The 17,773-nt window shown below is 30.2% G+C and overlaps 2 protein-coding genes and 1 long non-coding RNA gene across 4 annotated transcripts; all 3 read right to left on the bottom strand.

The window, feature by feature from the left end:
- Positions 1-363: 363 nt before the first annotated feature.
- LOC103493633 (uncharacterized) lies at positions 364-3,517 on the bottom strand. 2 transcript variants are annotated; one of them, XR_007822580.1, is made up of 4 exons: positions 3,076-3,517; positions 2,699-2,873; positions 1,167-1,298; positions 364-469 (listed from the first exon to the last, which is right to left on the bottom strand). It is a non-coding gene; the product is annotated as an uncharacterized LOC103493633 (long non-coding RNA). The 2 variants fall into 2 exon arrangements; XR_007822581.1 differs by having other exon boundaries at positions 364-1,317.
- A 709-nt stretch (positions 3,518-4,226) lies between these two features.
- LOC103493634 (uncharacterized) lies at positions 4,227-6,052 on the bottom strand. The gene is made up of 3 exons (XM_008454466.3): positions 5,852-6,052; positions 4,910-5,323; positions 4,227-4,836 (listed from the first exon to the last, which is right to left on the bottom strand). The coding sequence occupies exons 1-3, from the start codon at positions 5,900-5,902 to the stop codon at positions 4,624-4,626; spliced, it is 678 nt and encodes a 225-aa protein (XP_008452688.2). The 5' UTR covers positions 5,903-6,052; the 3' UTR covers positions 4,227-4,623.
- Positions 6,053-12,059: 6,007 nt separating this feature from the next.
- LOC103493635 (transcription factor MYB36-like) lies at positions 12,060-13,523 on the bottom strand. The gene is made up of 3 exons (XM_008454467.3): positions 13,179-13,523; positions 12,917-13,046; positions 12,060-12,842 (listed from the first exon to the last, which is right to left on the bottom strand). Exons 1-3 carry the CDS (start codon positions 13,312-13,314, stop codon positions 12,272-12,274), a joined length of 837 nt encoding a protein of 278 aa, XP_008452689.2. The 5' UTR covers positions 13,315-13,523; the 3' UTR covers positions 12,060-12,271.
- Between the last annotated feature and the right edge of the window lie 4,250 nt (positions 13,524-17,773).

Genomic DNA, 17,773 nt, shown 5'->3' with positions numbered 1-17,773 from the left:
ATAAGGGGAAAGCAAAAATGGCCAACTAGAGCGAAAAACCAAACATCCTGAGATAAGAAAAGGGATTTTAAATCAAAGATAGAGGAAGCATAACGAACTAGGAAATGTTAGTCTGTTGCCACAATTTGCGAGTCTCATCCTACCTATAAAAGCGTTGATGTGACACGCAGTAGTATACTACTGTAGCATAGAAAATTTTCCCATTACAACCTGGGCAAGGCTTCTACCCTGGGATATAATATACCATTCTCAATGGTTTGATTGACGCCAAAATAGGCATTAAAAAGGGCTAGGTGTAACGATATTAAAATCCAGAAACTCTTAGTCCAATGGGAGGAGAAAGAAGCATGTTTTTTCACTCACCTGCCTTCTTCAAGAGTCAATAGCAAAGGTTCCCCATTACACCTTCATTTTCTTGTTTTGACATAGATGATAGATGATACTTCTTTTATCCCGCTCAAAATGCTGTCTGCAACATTAAAGGGTTTATGCATTTAAATATCCTGTTCCTATGAACTCGGTTCATAATTATGATCTGATGGGCAGTCGTGGAATATCAGTATGCACTCAGTGTGAAGGACAGTCTCAAAACACACCCATGCAACGAGCTTTCTTCGCTTGTCATATCAAAACTTAAGTCCGTAAAATAAGGAAAAATTTATAATAAGAAGATCAAATTTTATGAGTTTGTAATACCTAGTTCCCATGGAAGAAGTACAGTATTGCTTAAAGATTTCAAAAGAACTAATCGTATAGGGGAAAAAATGCAGGGGAAGTTCTGGGCCTATTTTAGAAATATTTGCTGATTAAGAAATGACATACAAAGCTAAAACTTTAATTTGGGACAAAAATACCATATTTTATGTTGCTGATTCAATGACATTATGTACAATAGATGACCCAACGACATAATGAGAACCTTAATTTGATCCTCTGTTTTCATTGTTTTTTTTTTTTATTTGCCTCAAAAAATGTCCAATTCGTCATCTAACATTGTTTTTGGAACAAGGAACAAAAACTACACATCCATAGACAACGTAAGAAAATATTTAGATTTTACTTGTTTATATTATAGAAAGGCCTTTATTAGGTATAGTTTAATCATAATGTACAAAGATAATGGATACAATACCGAATTAAAAAGGGATATCAAAGAACATGCTGACCTGTCTAGACCTGGAAACTGAGTAGCGACACAGACAATGCCACATACTCTCACTTGGAGGCCCTGTATAATCAATCTACCAATTGCTCCGTGATAATTAACATATTTTGTTCCTCTTTTAAAGGAGAACATTCTGCATGTCTTATATACACCTTCATAAGATATATTATACACACAAACTAATGATCTGAAGTCTTAATAACACAATCTTGTAATTGAGAGAATTGGTATATAAAAAGAAATTCAAGCACTTCACTTCTAAGTTGATAAAGCAAGGAACATTGTTATCATACAAAAATGAAAATAAATAATAAAGAAGAAAAACAAAACGCAAGGTACATGCATATGCAGTTAGATCCATAGAAACTGACGTAGAATGCAGCAAAATTCCAGATTTGAAGATCATGTAGTAATTGCACTCTTGATCAAGTTTGGCTACTTATATCCTAAATTCAGTTTACACATGAAAGACACTTCCCATTTGTTCAAACACGTGGAAGTAAAGATCAGAAAATGAAGTACCAGAGCATAGTATTTGACACCCCTAAATTTCTGCCTCTATTTCTTAAAACCTCTAAGAACAGCATGTAAATTGACACAAGAAAAGACCTGAGGAAACGGGTCAATGCCTTATAAGTTTGAGATAAAAATGTGAAATCCTTTTGATGCTTCTAAATCTATGATCAATTCTTAATACGAACAACAAAGACAATGGTAATACTTTCCTTACAAAAAAAAAAAAAAAACTGGCAACGGTATTGTATGTTTAAAATAAAATTTTGAAAAGCACCACTCTATAGTTCTTCATAGTCTTCTTGCACACAGAAACTACACCTTTTTGTGCAATGGCCATGAATAATTAGCTTTTCCCCATTAGAAGTACCAAACATCTCAAGTCTATTTGACGAAACGATCTCAAATGGAATCATTCGTTAGAAAACTATTTCTACAACAGCTTTCATCAGCATAAACTCTAGATATCAATTACAAGAGCTTTCTACAAACAATACATCTAGTACAAAAGCTAGCAAGAGATTTCTACAAGATCTTCACTATTATATCATACTTTTGATAGTTGATCAGCCAAGCGGAATCAATAGAGATCTGACTTCCATAAAGAAAACTAAACATTACAGATCAAAGTTTAGTGATTAGTTCATTTTTTTCAGGAATGTCATGAACATGCAGAGAAATGATTCAACCTCGTAGATCAGATCATCAGAATACTTTTCTTCGACAAAAGAAAACGGAAATTCGTGTACGAGTGACAGGAAATTCAAACATCAATTGAAGCAAATATTCTAGACCGCACAATCAGTAGAACCTAATATAGAATGAATGATCCATCCATTTGACCAGATAGCCGAACCGAATGACTGCTCCAACTCCAAGCATTATATAAGTGACAAAGTTTGCCGAACACTTAAGTACCAAATAGAACAATATGTAAAGAAGTACGCATCATAGGAGGTGCAATCTAGTCAACCAGCATTGCGGACGTTTTTATTTGAAAAGGAAAATCAGTATTCTCACCTATGTTGCATATTGAATCATAGGAGATGTAATTCAGCCTTAACTCGGGCAAGCAGACTTCCATAGATCATTTCAAACGGAAAAAGAAGTCCATACGACACCATTGCGAACCGCGGAAAAGATCTCGAGTCAGATTTCTTTGAGTATATGTGCAAGTGAAGCGCATTCTTGAACACTGTTCAAGATCATACTGCTTTCTTAATTAAATAGCCAAAACCACTTGTTTAACTGATATGAAACGATAACATTTCGAGAAAAATGCAATTTCAAGAAGAAAAAGAGTAGAATTATAAGCACAGAACCATCCACATTCTAACAGGAAAATAAGAGATCAAATGTATTCAGCACTCATACAAAAACATAAAACGAGGAATTACACGGTAAACGAAAACCGCTAACTCAAGGCATTAAGGGAGGCTGCGGCCGTGTGGCGCCGATTAGTCCAGAGGAAAAAAGAATGCTCCAAAGCTTCCAAACATACGAATAGCGCAAACCACCCGGCGGAGGAATTGGTTGTCCCGGCGCCGACGAGGCCAAAGGAAAAAATGCTCCAAAGATTAATCGACATCCCTCTCTTTCTTTCCGGGACGGCGAAATTCTCACTCCAAACTCGAAAGCATGCCTCTTACGTTTTCCTCCCGCCTTCTTCATTTATTTATATATAGGCGGGGGAGCTCCGCCAGATGGCAATTTTGGGGACGGTAACGAGTCCGGCAGGTGAAATTTGCATGCGTGGCAAATTAGAAAGACTCGCGAGAAAATAATGTGTCGCGTAGGGGAAAGGAGATTTGTTAATATATCGCGGTTTACTACAAAATGTCGAAGTAATGACTTGATGGTTTAAGGGATAGTTGCAAATATAGAAATTATATTTAAAATAATTAAATATATAATAATATTTTAAAAAAATTACAAATAGAGCATCAAAATCTATTAATGATAGGAATCTATCATTGATATTTCTATCATTGATAAACCATAAAACAGATGTAACCATAAAATTTTATCAACGGGATTTCGCTATATTTGTAATATTTTTAAAATATTATTACATATTTAATAATTATTCCAGAGTTACTGCTTTTATAATTACCTATCCTTTAAAACCTTGTTGGACCAGTGAAAGCCCACGGATCATAAATGGAAACTGGAAAATGGGCTTGCGCGCGATGACCTAATCTTAGGGGTCTGGGAAGAGAGAAATTTTCAAAAATTCAATATTTTCTAATTGACTACAAATGAATTTTGAAATTAAAATTACATACAATAACAAATTGGAAATTGAAAAATGGTTTTAAATGAGAACTGTTTTGAAAATATTTACCCATAACAAAATTTTATTCGTACAGACAATGATATACCCCTGTCTATCACTAAAGTCCATAGAAAATATAATTCTACAAGTTAGCAATTAAAACATCTCCAAGAAATTTGTTTTAATTCCTTAGAGCAAATTTGCCACTAATAATTTCTTACCTACATGCTTTATATCACAAAAGAATGAAAGAACCACAACATAGAACCAAAATTGACCAAAAAGAGGCAGGGCAAAAGGAAGACGGTGCCAAAATATCGCTCATTACCAGATTATGCAGCCGATACACAATACCTAGCTAGCATTACCTCTAAGAGCGAGAGTTTTGATACAACCTACTCATACAAGCAAACCTGAGCATAACTCAATTGGTCTAAGAAAATGCCTTCAACCGAGTAGGCAAAAGTTCAAATCTCTCTACTACTTCATGCGTTGTTGAACCCAAAAGGAAAAGAAAACCTACTCATACATAGCCGGGGCTCGCCACTGTCTCCAATGATAAACAAGTTTCCGATACATATCATAATATTGTGTTCTCCCATCCTTACATGCGACCAAATTCTTCAAGGAAGCAAATATCAACATCTGAAACAATCTTATTCATCCATGTTTAAGATGTACCTTGGCCTACGAACGGGCTCTGTTCATTCGGTTGATTTCTTTCTTTTGGTAAATTTCTCCACAGCCACAAAACTTGCATTAAGCCACCATTTGCAACATGCAGAGGAAACAACTGTGCTTGAATTGCAAAGCCATAAACAATTAGCTTCACGAGAATGAAGAAGGAACCGATACCATAAAGTTGTTTCTTGAAGCTTGATTCCTGTAGAATGGTTGATGTTATATTACTTATAGTAGCATGGAATAAAGTAAACAATGTAGAAGCAAAAATGTACCTCAGAGTTGCCAAACACTTCTTGAGATATCTCTTTTAAAAGGTCAGTCAACAAGACACCAATAAAGAGACCAATGGGAATCAGTAACTCCTGGTTTCTAACTATGGATGCTACAAAATCTGAAAAGGAGCTAAGAACAAAGAACAAGAGAAGAGACCACTTCAGTGTCTCCTTCCCCATAAAAACCAGTCTCTCCACCAGTATCTTCTCTGCTTCCTTCCAAGGAAAAATTTTAACGGGTTCAGGTACAACCTCTTGCATCTTCTCTTTTAGATTTTCAATCTCTATAGGCATGAAATTAGAATCCATAAACCGTGCCATTTTTACTTTCACTGAAGATGTAAGGGTAGCTCGGCGACCACCATTCAACGGGAAACAGCTATTAAGAGTTGTTTTCCCCTTGAATAGTATAATCTGCATAAATAGGCAAATATACAACAACCTCAAGCCTACGTTGGATTAAAACGAGCAAAATATTGGAAATCTCATTCAAACTCGTGAGTTATATAGTCAGTACTTTACCTTTCTTCCTCACCAATTGAAAATCGATATCAATTGAAAATAAAATGTCAAACACTGGCTCTAATAAATGGTAAATCACCAACGAACTCATAAACTTAAACTAATGGATAATGGAAAATTTAACAAAATTGGCGCATACAACCGACCATGACGCCCCAACAAGAAAAATCCCAAGAAACTAAGTGACTAATTAACAACTCCACTAAATTAATGAACTGAATCAAAACAAATCAACGATCTACAGACCAATACGATTATACCAACAATCCTATAAGAAGAAATGAAGAAATTTTTGCACACAGTTGGCTTCTCTTTAAGACCTGAAGTACTCTTGGAGCAAATTAAAGAAATACCTAAATTATGGAGCTCACTCAGTTCATTTGCATCATAAACCAATCGAGTCGATAAACAAGTTTTTACCCTGGAAGTGGATGATAAGGAGGGCAGTGATATTGACGCCGGCAGCGCCATTTGATGTCAAGGAATTCGCCGTTAGCCGTTATCGTCTTCGCCTTCTCTTCATTAATCTCTCCCTCTATTCCTCTCTATCTATCTATGTAGGGTTGAGGACTTGGGTGGGTTCTCCGATTCAACCCAGAAGCCTCGGTTTTTTCCTTTTTTTTTTTTATTTTTTTTTTTACTCTATACTTTTATTTATTAATTTTAGGTCTATAATTCATAAAAATTTCAATTTTGTTCTTCAAATTTAACCCAATAATTTCTTTAAAGAATTAATTCATGAACATGATGCAACTTTAAATTTAAATTCTATAGGTAACTAACATTAAGTTTAAAATTTTTTTAATAAAAAATTTTAAACTCATTAATTAAATTTGTAATTTTGAAATAACATACAAATAACACAATATATAGAGCCACTTAGAAAGATCGACAAACCAAATTACAAAAGGAACAAAGAGAGATAACATACTGAACTAAGTTATTGACTACTCTAATACACCCTTAAAAACATAAGTAAAACTTTTAAATTTCAGCATAAACAACTCCAAAAGTTGAGAGAAATAATTTTATTAAAGGTAATTTCAATGTAAGTTGAGGTAGTGTTTGTGTTATCAAATCCGAATTCAGAGATTTGATTTTTAATTTGCACGTTAACTCGATATCTTTTAAAATAAAAAAACCAAACCCAAAGTTGCATATATATCTTTGAAAATAAAAAAAACACACAAATGTAGGGTTGTGATTTAACTCAAACTTTTGTCTTCAGTTTGATTGTTTTCCCATTTATTTAAGTTGGGCTCGAACATATATATACATGGGCTCCATTACAAGTACTAACAATTCAGCCCAATAACAAAAGGGGCCATAGCGTTGGAAACGAAACCCAACTCTAACAGAAAACAATTTATGTTGCTTAAATTTGTTAGGGGTGACAAGAATAGAATAATACATAATACACAGTTGTTGGTTTAATTTGGATAAATGATAATTTTATTTTTAAATTGAAAAAATAGTAAAATAAAAAAAGTTTAAATAATAAATGAGAGAACAATGTCTTAAATGTCCCTACCTAATTGACAAATGTGATTTTTAAATACATTTGTAATAGAATCTAAAAATACCTTATAATTAATACAAACTATGCACCCATACTTGGAACATGATTGCTTGAGGACGGAGGCTTCTTCAACGACGAGGAGAGTACACCCTGGTGCGGCAGCGTGCTACGGAGGAGGATGGATGGTGCAACAAGCTCCATGCGAATGAGAGATCGTGACAGCGGCGACTGGGTTCGTGGAGATGCAACAACGGCGATTAGGGCTTTACGGACAAACATCGGTTGGAGCTGAGAGTTGGGGGACTGTGGCTGAGATGAAGAAGAAGATGATGAATTTAGGGTTTTAAAAAAAGATATAATGATGATAATAATAATAATATAATAATATAATCCATATTATTTTATTTTATAATATTATAAATTTTATATCTTTTTTTTTTCCTTTCCAAACTTAAATAACTTTAACACCCAACAAAATAAATTCATCTAAAATTAATGGATTGTACGTTATTTTTGGCATAATTTTAGAAATTCAATTTAAGAATTTAAAATCAATATACTGTATTTTATATATAATAATTAGAGGATGTTGAAACTAATGAATATAAAGATTGTTGGAACAATATAATATTTTTTTGATTTAGTTAAGAATTATTGTTTACAACAAATACACTTGATTTTGATATTTTGTTTGATTTTTTGATCTCAACGAATATCCTATATTTATATATGGATAATTGCCGTCGGTAGAGGAATAATTTCGAGAAAAAAAAAAGTGGACAAATATTTACGAGAATTATTTTTGCCATAAATAAAAATAATACTATTTTTCTTTTTTCTATCCTCATATTTATTACTTCCACGGATTTCTCAATATTTAAGCTATCTGTTCAACTATTTCTTATTCTTGGTTGAAATCCTTCGTAATTCCATTGTACTTTTGACATATTTTAAAACTTTCATCACAAAAGTTTGATTATATACACAAAATTTTCACAAAAAAGATGGTAAACGATTGTAAAATAAATTTGACTGAATCGAGAATCGAAAGGTAAGATTTATAAATTTAAATCATGGCCCATCGTCACTTTGTAGAGTCAAGCAACCAACCTGCTAAAAGAGAAATGAAAACGAGATAATAGATAAGTTAGAATAACACTGACAAATGATTAAATTTAGCCACCAATTATTTAAATAGAATTCATCCTTCCCTCCAAACATATGCAGTGAAAGCCCCACCGCCTCCGATCATAAAAAGAAAATGCCAAAAATATTGTTTCGTTAATACTTTTTTTTCTTTTTACAAATTCATACTTTTTATCTATATTTTTAATAAATTTTAAATTAAAGATATTTTTTTAAAATAAAAGATTAAATATAATAAAATTTTAAATCTTATCAATAATAACTATCAAGAGAGACTGAATCATAGAAATGTTGTAAATAATAATAATAATATTTTTTAAAAATATTTTTATTTATTTATTTTAAGATATTTAAAAATGTTCTTAAATTTAATCTATAAAAAGAATTAACAAAATTTGTTAAATAATAATAATAGCAATTTTCTTACAAAGAAATGCCATAAAATTGGTCATGACTTTTCAAAATTTAGTGTGAAAACACTGGATAATCGATAAAAAGAAGTTTTTAGAAAATCAACCATTAGAATAGTAATGGGTATTCATTATTATAAGATCAATCAAACGATACTTTGATAAACTTGAGTAATTTGGTAGATTCGGGTTGGATGAGTAAAAGAAACCTACCTACGTATCATTTTGTTCACCAATAACTAAAGAATTTTATTATTTCGTTATTCAAGGCTAACTCACATTTTTTACTCGTTATTTGCATCAATTTCCCCGATTAATTTCCTTGTAACAATTATCAATTCAACTCAACTCAATTCCATATTTTTGTTGTCATCTAAAAATAAATAGACTAAAAGTAGACAATAAATACTAAAATTGAATAAACTACAAAGTAAATATCCAAAATAATATAATAATTTTAAAAAAGTTTAGGTATATCTTGAACAAAAACAACTCAAAATTGTTCCAAGATTATTATTATTATTTTTTTTTTAGAAAAAAAGAAAAAAATTTCAATATATTTTTTTTAGGGATTAAAATCAACACAAGCAAATGAGTGGCCTTAATTTCAATTTTTTCAAAATATACTTTATTATAAATTAAAGGTGTATATATATATATATATATATATATATATATATATATAGCGAAAGTAATATAATTAAGGTGTAGTCTGGAGTCATAAAAAGATGACAAAAGGTAGAAGATAACGTTATGGTAGTGAGAAAGAATAATAAGACTACGTGGTTTTTGTTTTGAAATGAAGTATAATAATAAGAGACGTTCTGTGCGTGCAAATATAAAAATGAGGAAACGGGGATTAATTAGAATTTAGAGACGTCGTCGTTTGGCTGTTTGGCTGTTTGGCTTTTTGCCATTTAATAATTATACATATAAATAAATAAATAAATAAATAAATAAATAAATGCCAAGTTGAAAAGAGAACATAATTATTATAGTAATTAAACAAAAGAAAAATATGTGAAACAGGCTCATGCACTTAATTAAGCTTTTGAAGGCCTAGCTTGGACGTTTCTTGTTTGGGCGTTTTGTTGATGTGCTTGTTCTATGGTACGGGATATTCTTTCTTTCTTTCTTTTGACCACACACCTTAACATTACACACACACACACACATATATATAATTAATTAAATTCTTAATAACTTGGATCTCTGTGTTTATGAATTTTAGGCTGCATTCCCCCCCAAAAGAATGAACTCCCAGGATATGCTCAAACACATGAATCTCTCTATTTTGCCGTTTTTCTACTTTTCTTTTTCTTCATATTAAAATAATTATTTAATTTGCTGGAACGCATTAAATCTGGTATATGTTGTAATGATCAAATACAGAGTATAATTATATTTAATTATCTAATTTATACCTTGTTAAGATTATGTTTTTAAGTTCAAGTAACTGCCACCCCTATCAACTCTCTAGATTTTGAAGGCGTTATTTTTGTAATATGTAATATTTCATCTTCTATTCCGTGGAGGTTGTGAACCAACATTAATTCATTTGTGATCATTTTGTAATATAATTTGTATATTTCTTTTCATGACTTTCTAGGTATTTAAAAATACTTATATATATATATATATATATATATATATATATATATATATAACCATTTTGGGTTTTAAAAAATTAAAAAATGTTAACTCAACTAATGTTTTGTTTTATAAATCTTGAAATTAATTAGAGAGTTGCACAATATAGAAATGTTTTGGGAGATCATGAGATTAAAATGACAGCATATATATTTTTTACAGAGTTGGTTTCTCAATGGGCCAGCGTTTTGAATCATTGGCAAAAGGTAGCTGCAAAGATTTTCAAAAAAATGTCAACCAATTCTAACAAACCTGGACAGTTAAGGCTACCAAATACAAGCATATAGTCAAAATTTATAAATATTAAACACATTATTTTGGATAAAGGGGAATGAAAGACAACTGTAAAATGAACTATTTGCGCTGTGAATGACACGACTAACTGGTAACTATATATCAAGGATATTATATATTGGTAACGACACTAGCTACACCCTATGGCCCAACCTAAACAACTATGTTAAGTGTAGGTGCCATTCACTTAATTGTTTCAACTATTGTTTAATTTATATACAACAAACAACACAAAAATAGTAGCTTCAAATCTATATTTTGCACTACCTGATCAATTAGCTACAAAGAGGGCTTCTGGTGCATAAACACTTGTGCATGTACACCTATAGCACTTCTATATTATTAACCTTACTCTGATTCGAATCAATAGAATGGACTAAGACATTCCTTATAATAATGAATAACTGTATGTATAGTAAGAATTGTATAGAATTAATAACCATAGTGTGATTAAATGTATAACTAAATGTGCATGTGATTGGAAAAACCATTCTTGATATCTACTATGTATAAATATTTGGAAAAGTGAAAGCCTATAGACTATTTCCTCTTTATTATTTCATTATGTTTTAGTTTCCTTTTTCTTTTTTAATAAAAAGCAAAGGATTATGTTTAAGTGGATGTTAATTTATTTTAATAATGTATTCATCTACAATTATAACTTCAAATTATTTAGCTTCAAGTAAAATAATCTTGGTTTCAATTAATTAAATATCATAGACTATAATAGTAGTAACATTTTTTCCACTCCAACATGGCGGCAGGTAACATAAAATTCAATTAACAATACAATGTTAGCCCTTGATTAAGTTTTAGCCATTTTATTTATCGTGGCTTTTATAAAAGTGAAAAATTTATTTTTCTTAGGTCCAATTTCTAGCTTCAACCCTAAATATATATTAACGATTAAGATAAGTTTATATATCAAACAATTTTAATAACTAATATAATGAAAAGAAAATAAAACTTTAAATTAAAAGTTGATCTTTTTAATTACTTATTTCTTCTTTTAACAAAGGGCATCATAAAATATAATACTAGATGATTAAAAAAAGGCAATTAAATCAATATGAACTAAAAGGGAAAGCAATATCGCTTATATATTAATATATATTGAAACAAATTTATATCCAAAAAAAAAAAAAAAAATCCCATTTCCACTTAGAGAACTGATTGCAATAACACCCACAGATTATATTGCCTTGCCTATAGTCATAATATGGCCATTGCCTTTTTATTCCTAAATTCGTAGTTTCCATCTCAACCCATTTACCTATTAGCTTTTGCTAATTACGCATTTCAAATTGAGCTATACTTCCATACATCTCAACAATTTTAAAATAAAAAGTAGGAACAATTTTTTCACACGTTAAACTATAATTCCAACAATTGATAGTATATATATATATAAAAAAAAATGTATCTAGCTATTTTTCTCTCAGAACTTTTATTGAAAAAGAAAGAAAAAATCTATTTAGAATGAAGTAATTATCATTCCTACGAACATAAAAGGAGCAATAATCCAAATTTAAAGAAGTAGTACTTAACATAAAAGAGATTAAAATAAACATGTCGAGTAATTGGTGGACAAAAGTTTCCACAATTTATATCTCGCAAATGAAATGAGAGATAAAGATCGAAAAACAAAGCATATCAAATCTCAACTGTATTGTAATAATAGTAATTAAAAGAAGAAAAAAAAAGGTCTAAAACTTCTTAGGGTTTTACTTCTACAAGAAATCCTGACCTATTGGGTTATAATCATCATGTACACATTGAGATAAAATTTTGATAATCTCACACTAAGACCAACACGAATCATCAAATTATCATCGAAGGATATAAAGGAGCAGAAATCAAAGAACTCATTTCCCCCCAATCCAAATCGTTCATCAAATTCAACCCATTGTTATCACATGAAAACTGCAGCCCATCGTCAAACGACGGAGTATTGCTGTAAACAACCTTCTCCAACTCACCGACGTGGGTGCTCGTTACTGGCTGACACGAAGCCCCATCCATTCCAAACTGGAGTACACTGTCGGTTCTCCTCAGATCATCAATAACGCCGGCGGTGTTGCTGAACGAATTTGAATGGAATTGAAGCGGCTGATAATTAGCGTACGGCGGTGGTGGCGGTGAATTGAGCGCCGGTGATAATTTCGGCAAGAAAGGCGATTGGTTGTTATTATTATTGTAAATACCTTGATTATCAAAAACAATAGCCATGGAATTTCCTATTCCGGATTTAATTTTTCTTCCTCTTCTCACCAATTGTTGTTGTTGTTTCTCATAGTGTTTTCCAAATAGTTTCTTCTTCAATCTTGTGTTCCAATAATTCTTTATATCGTTGTCTGTTCGTCCTGGTAATTGAGCTGCAATAATCGACCACCTAAATCCATTTTGGATTTAATTTTAATTTCAGTACTAATCAAAACTCTAATTAGATTATAGGTATTCTTTTACCTGCTTCCAATGCTGACATAAAGGCTGCAAATTATTTTATCTTCTTCTTCAGAAAAATCCCCATGCTTAATATTAGGCCGAAGGTAGTTCAACCACCGGAGTCGGCAGCTTTTCCCACATCTCTTCAGACCTAATCGATTTCAATTTCCATTTCGTATTCAAACTAAACTTGAAGAAAAAGAGAGAGAGAGAGAGAGAGAGAGAGAGAGAGAGAGAGAGAGAGAGAAATTTAAGCTAATAGGTTATGATAAATAGCAATTACCAATTTTCTGGGGCAGTGCAATCCAGTTCCCACCTGTACCGTGCTGCTCGATATAGGATTTGAGTTTCATGTCTTCCTCCGGCGACCACGGACCCTTCTTCACGTTTGCTTTGTCACAGCAAGGAGCTCTCCCCATGGTCTTCAGGTTCAAAAGCAAGTCTTCAAAGTTTAGAGAGAGAAGAGGGGAAAAGAGAGAGGGTTAATTATAATAGTATTAACGGGGGGGAAATTCATGTGCCTGATGATAAAAAGCCATCGGATTTTTTTTTTTTTTAATTTTTTAATTTCTCAAATTTTCAATTTACCTTTTAATTTATTGATGAAAAGTGAATAGAGCAGAGAAAGTGTTATATATATAGAGGAGGACAAAGGATTTTCTTCTTGTCTGGTTTTGCATAGAATCAAATATGGATATATAATAGAAAAATATATTGAGGGTGTCCCTGTAATAAGCTTTTAGTTGAGCTGTTTTTTCTTTACTTCACTGATCCTCAGAATCTACTGGGGACATGCATACGATATTTAATTTATATATTGTGTATTTTATTTTTAATAATTAAATTAAACCTCTCTGATTTAATTAGTGATAATTAAAGCATGTCTAATTTCTTCCATTTTATAAAGGTAGCAGTACTGTATGTTTCCCACTCCCTTCTACATATCAAACTTGAGCAATTAAACAACGACACGTACTTACATCTATTTTGTAGAAAAGTCATTGATTACATTGTCATTTGAGAAAAGTTATTCCATGAAGGAGGTTGCACAATAAGAGTTGCAACGATGTAGTCTACATATTTGATCAATGTATGGGAGAAAAATGCTAAACATACTTCCATCACATCCTCTATCATTGATTATTAAAAAAATTCGTAAAATATTAAATCCTAATCGGATAATTTTAGTCATACCTACATCTTTATCATTAAACCTTAATCTATAATTGTCTAATAATCAATAATAATTAGACGTACAATGATCATGTGTTAAAATTGATCTATTTTAATTATAACACACGATCAAACTAAGTTAGGATGTTTTGAAATTTTGGCCAAGGTAAGAAGTGTATCCTCACTATATATAACCCTAAGTTTTCAAATCTTTTAATTTACTAATATACTTTCAACAACTTTTTTTAATGAAAAAGAATTATTAATATTTTAACTCGTTAAGTTAAATGTCTAAATTAGTCGTATTAAAATGGTATGAAAGTCGTACATAAACTTATTAAAAAAAACCACATATCATATCTGATGTTTGAAATTTTGTAAGACCTTTGAGAATGATAATTAAAATTTGTAAGTCTTCTAACTTATATTATTCATTTAGATTATTTTTGGGTCATTTTAAATTATTTATTTTAGAAAAATTAGAAATGAATATGATGGTTCTGATTGGCAATTATTAACTTTAATTAAGAGAAAATTTTCCAAATGCATGCACGACATCAATAACAAGCCGAACTTTGATTTGAAATATTGTGTATTGAATCATAGAAGTTTTTAGGCTTTGAAGGGGAAAAATGTCAAATGATTTTGTGATGTTGGAAATATCCCCAATATTTGCCTAATAATAGTAATCTAATCTCACTTGAGTTTAGTAGATTATTGTAGACCTTTCTTCATAGAACATTCGAAAGTGTCTCTCTCTCTTTTATTTCCCTTGCTGTTAGGTCACCAAATAACCAATAATAATAATAAAATATATATTTACAAAAAAAATATTTTTAAATTTGTAGAATTTGGCTAGAAAGTCAAATTATACATGAATATAGAAAAATCTGTTCTTTGTTTTATCCTTGACTGTTAGACTATCATATGGTATTAATAACATTAAATTGGTAGTTTAAAATGATACCAAAACAATGAGTAGTCCATAAACAACAAAATAGTCATAGTATTAATAATGATAAACGGTGAGTGTAAGTTTCTCAAGCACTTTCATTTTAGGGAATGATCATTTCAATTATTTAGTAGATTTTTATGTTTCTTCAATTGATTAAAACTATGTTAGAGGATGTAATTAATGTCTCCTGTGTTGATAATTGAGATCAATTTACTAAAAAAAAGAAGGATACATCCTGTGCCAAGACTTATAGTTAATTCCTAGTTCTTTGCAGCAGCAGCCCAACCAGGACAAAAGGGAAAAAAAAAAAGATAATAATAATAAAAAAAGAACATGGCCAAATTATGGTTAGGCCACTAAATTGGACCATTAACAATGAGTGCAATACAACTAGTCGCAAAAAACCAAGCGGACACAACCTAATTTGAACTTTTAACTTGGAAATTAAATGTGTGTATGCCAATAAACATAAATTATATTGAGGACGGTTAATTAAAATGTGTCAACCTAGTTGAGATGTGTAAGTATATTTATTGATTCAACTTATTTTATTATCTTGTTCGAAAAAAACAATGAATGGTGCTTACTCCCTTACCCAATAATATTTAGTTCGAATTGTTAAGGCTCTTTTGCAATTATTTTAGTTTTAAAAATTAAGCTAACGTAGACACTGTTTTTTCTTGTAAATTTGTTTTTCTATTATCTACCTTTTATCAATGAGTTTTTAAAACCTAAAAAAAAAGCTTTGAAAAACTTTTTTTTCTTTTTGATAATTTGATTAAGAATTTAATCATCGAAAAAAATGCAAAATCGTTGTAAGAAATTAGAAAGAAAAAGAGTTTTTTTTAGAAATATACATATAAGTAGCCAAAAAAATGATATTCAACATTTGAAAATTATTAATTCTATTCTAATTGTCCTCAATATTCCATGCATTCATGCTAACAACTAGTAGCAAACATTAGCATAGTAAAGAAATATACAACTATACACCAACTTTTGATATCCAAGGCTAAAATTATTCTTCTAATCCACCTAATTCAATTTGCTGTACTAAAATTGTAAAAAATGATAACATTACCACAGTTTATATATTTTAGGTTAAAATTAAAACACACCCTTAGAATTTATTTAAAAAAAACACACACACACATATTTTTTCTAAAGTTGCTATATTATGTATCCTTGATATTTCATTAGATAGAATTTTCTTAGAATGTCGTCACATGCATGAAAGAAATATAAAATTATTGTACAATGGTAATTAAAATAATTTGACTGTGTGATATTATTTTTAGTCTCACCCTTCTGTTTGATGTTATGAAAGAGGATATCTTTAATTTGATAGATAGTTTTAGGACATTTATAAAAAGAATCAAAGATGTAAATAATGATACATCTTTTAAAACAATATAATAGAGGTATGTTTTGAAACAATGAGCTAAAGTCAAAGGGTGGAATTATAATTTTAAAATGATTTTATTAAGTACTAGAGAAATTAAATGATAATATTTTTATAGTCAATGATAATTATGTATAAAATGGTTAAAGGTTGTTCAAATTTTGAAGACAAATTAAAATCATCACAGGGAAAACTTAATAGACAGCTTTATAGGGATAAGAAATAATGTATATTCAATGAGAACATCATACAAATTTCTCAACCGATTTTTAAGATTCGTACCAAAATTTATAGCTTTCTAGTCTTTTCGATATATTTTTAGAAATGATTTTGAAATAATTATTCAAAATTATTTTGAAACATACACTTTTCGAAAATATTACTTTTGAACCTAACGAATAATTTCTGTGCACAGCCATAAATATTTAGAAGAGTAATTTGAACGAAGAAAGCAACAATAATTGGGTATTTGATGCTAAAATTTGGCACACAGCTCCATTAATTTCAATTGCTATGTGAAACAACTATATGTATATACATGCATTATGAAGATAATGATTGTGTACTTTTTAATAAGAAGCCTGAAGGAAACTACATTATATAATTGGAAGAAAGGAGCCCACAGACAGCTGTTCTTATTTATTCTTTTAACCAAAAGTATGCTATGGTGTATGAAAAGTTGATCAAATAAAGTGACAATATGTTTAATAAATGATATTTCAATGCAGCCTTGCATTCCTCTCCAATCATAAAGGATTTTTATATATATAATTAACACATTAAAATTTGGATTACACAAAAATTATAAGTATATATTTGGGGTGAATAAAAGTTTATTTACTTGTAAATATAATAAATGTAAAGAAATCTGAAAAAAGGGTTCCATATGATTACGTTTATTGTTGTTTATGTATATTTCGTAATCCTAATGAAATGTGGGATCCACTTTGAATTATGTAATTTGATCGAGGAATTTAAGGTATTCAATCTAATATTGTGTTTGAAATTTACGTTAAACCTACAAACTTTATTGTCATCATTAAAAATACCGTGTTAATATTGCAATATTAAAATATTCGTATGTTACTACTAGGATCTAGTGATAACAATAACAGTCATAATATCTACAAAAGATGACAGATTATGTCTAATGATAATGATACCAATTAGAATAACAGTGATATTAATGGCAAATGTCAAAAAAATCATAATTATAAGTAAATGAGATTAAAAAAAAAATCAATCCAATTACATTTGATACGTATTCATTACGATTAATCCATCAATAGAACTTAATCACAATTATACCACTTTCATTCAATTTAGTAAACATTATCTTAGTAATTTT

Source organism: Cucumis melo, chromosome 7, assembly GCF_025177605.1.
Source record: "Cucumis melo cultivar AY chromosome 7, USDA_Cmelo_AY_1.0, whole genome shotgun sequence".
Classification (NCBI taxonomy): Eukaryota; Viridiplantae; Streptophyta; class Magnoliopsida; order Cucurbitales; family Cucurbitaceae; genus Cucumis; species Cucumis melo.
Note: the sequence above shows the minus strand (reverse complement) of the source record. Positions and strands in the feature narration are given on the sequence as shown.

Excerpts from the sequence above, each read along its gene's own strand:
- LOC103493634 (XM_008454466.3), bottom strand. The coding sequence starts at position 5,902 with ATGGCGCTGCCGGCGTCAATATCACTGCCCTCCTTATCATCCACTTCC. Across the intron at positions 5,324-5,851 it reads CCTTATCATCCACTTCCAGG|ATTATACTATTCAAGGGGAA; the intron begins GTAAAAACTTGT and ends CTATTTATGCAG. Across the intron at positions 4,837-4,909 it reads AAGTGTTTGGCAACTCTGAG|GAATCAAGCTTCAAGAAACA; the intron begins GTACATTTTTGC and ends ACCATTCTACAG.
- LOC103493635 (XM_008454467.3), bottom strand. The coding sequence starts at position 13,314 with ATGGGGAGAGCTCCTTGCTGTGACAAAGCAAACGTGAAGAAGGGTCCG. Across the intron at positions 13,047-13,178 it reads TGCACTGCCCCAGAAAATTG|GTCTGAAGAGATGTGGGAAA; the intron begins GTAATTGCTATT and ends GAAATCGATTAG. Across the intron at positions 12,843-12,916 it reads TATGTCAGCATTGGAAGCAG|GTGGTCGATTATTGCAGCTC; the intron begins GTAAAAGAATAC and ends AAATGGATTTAG.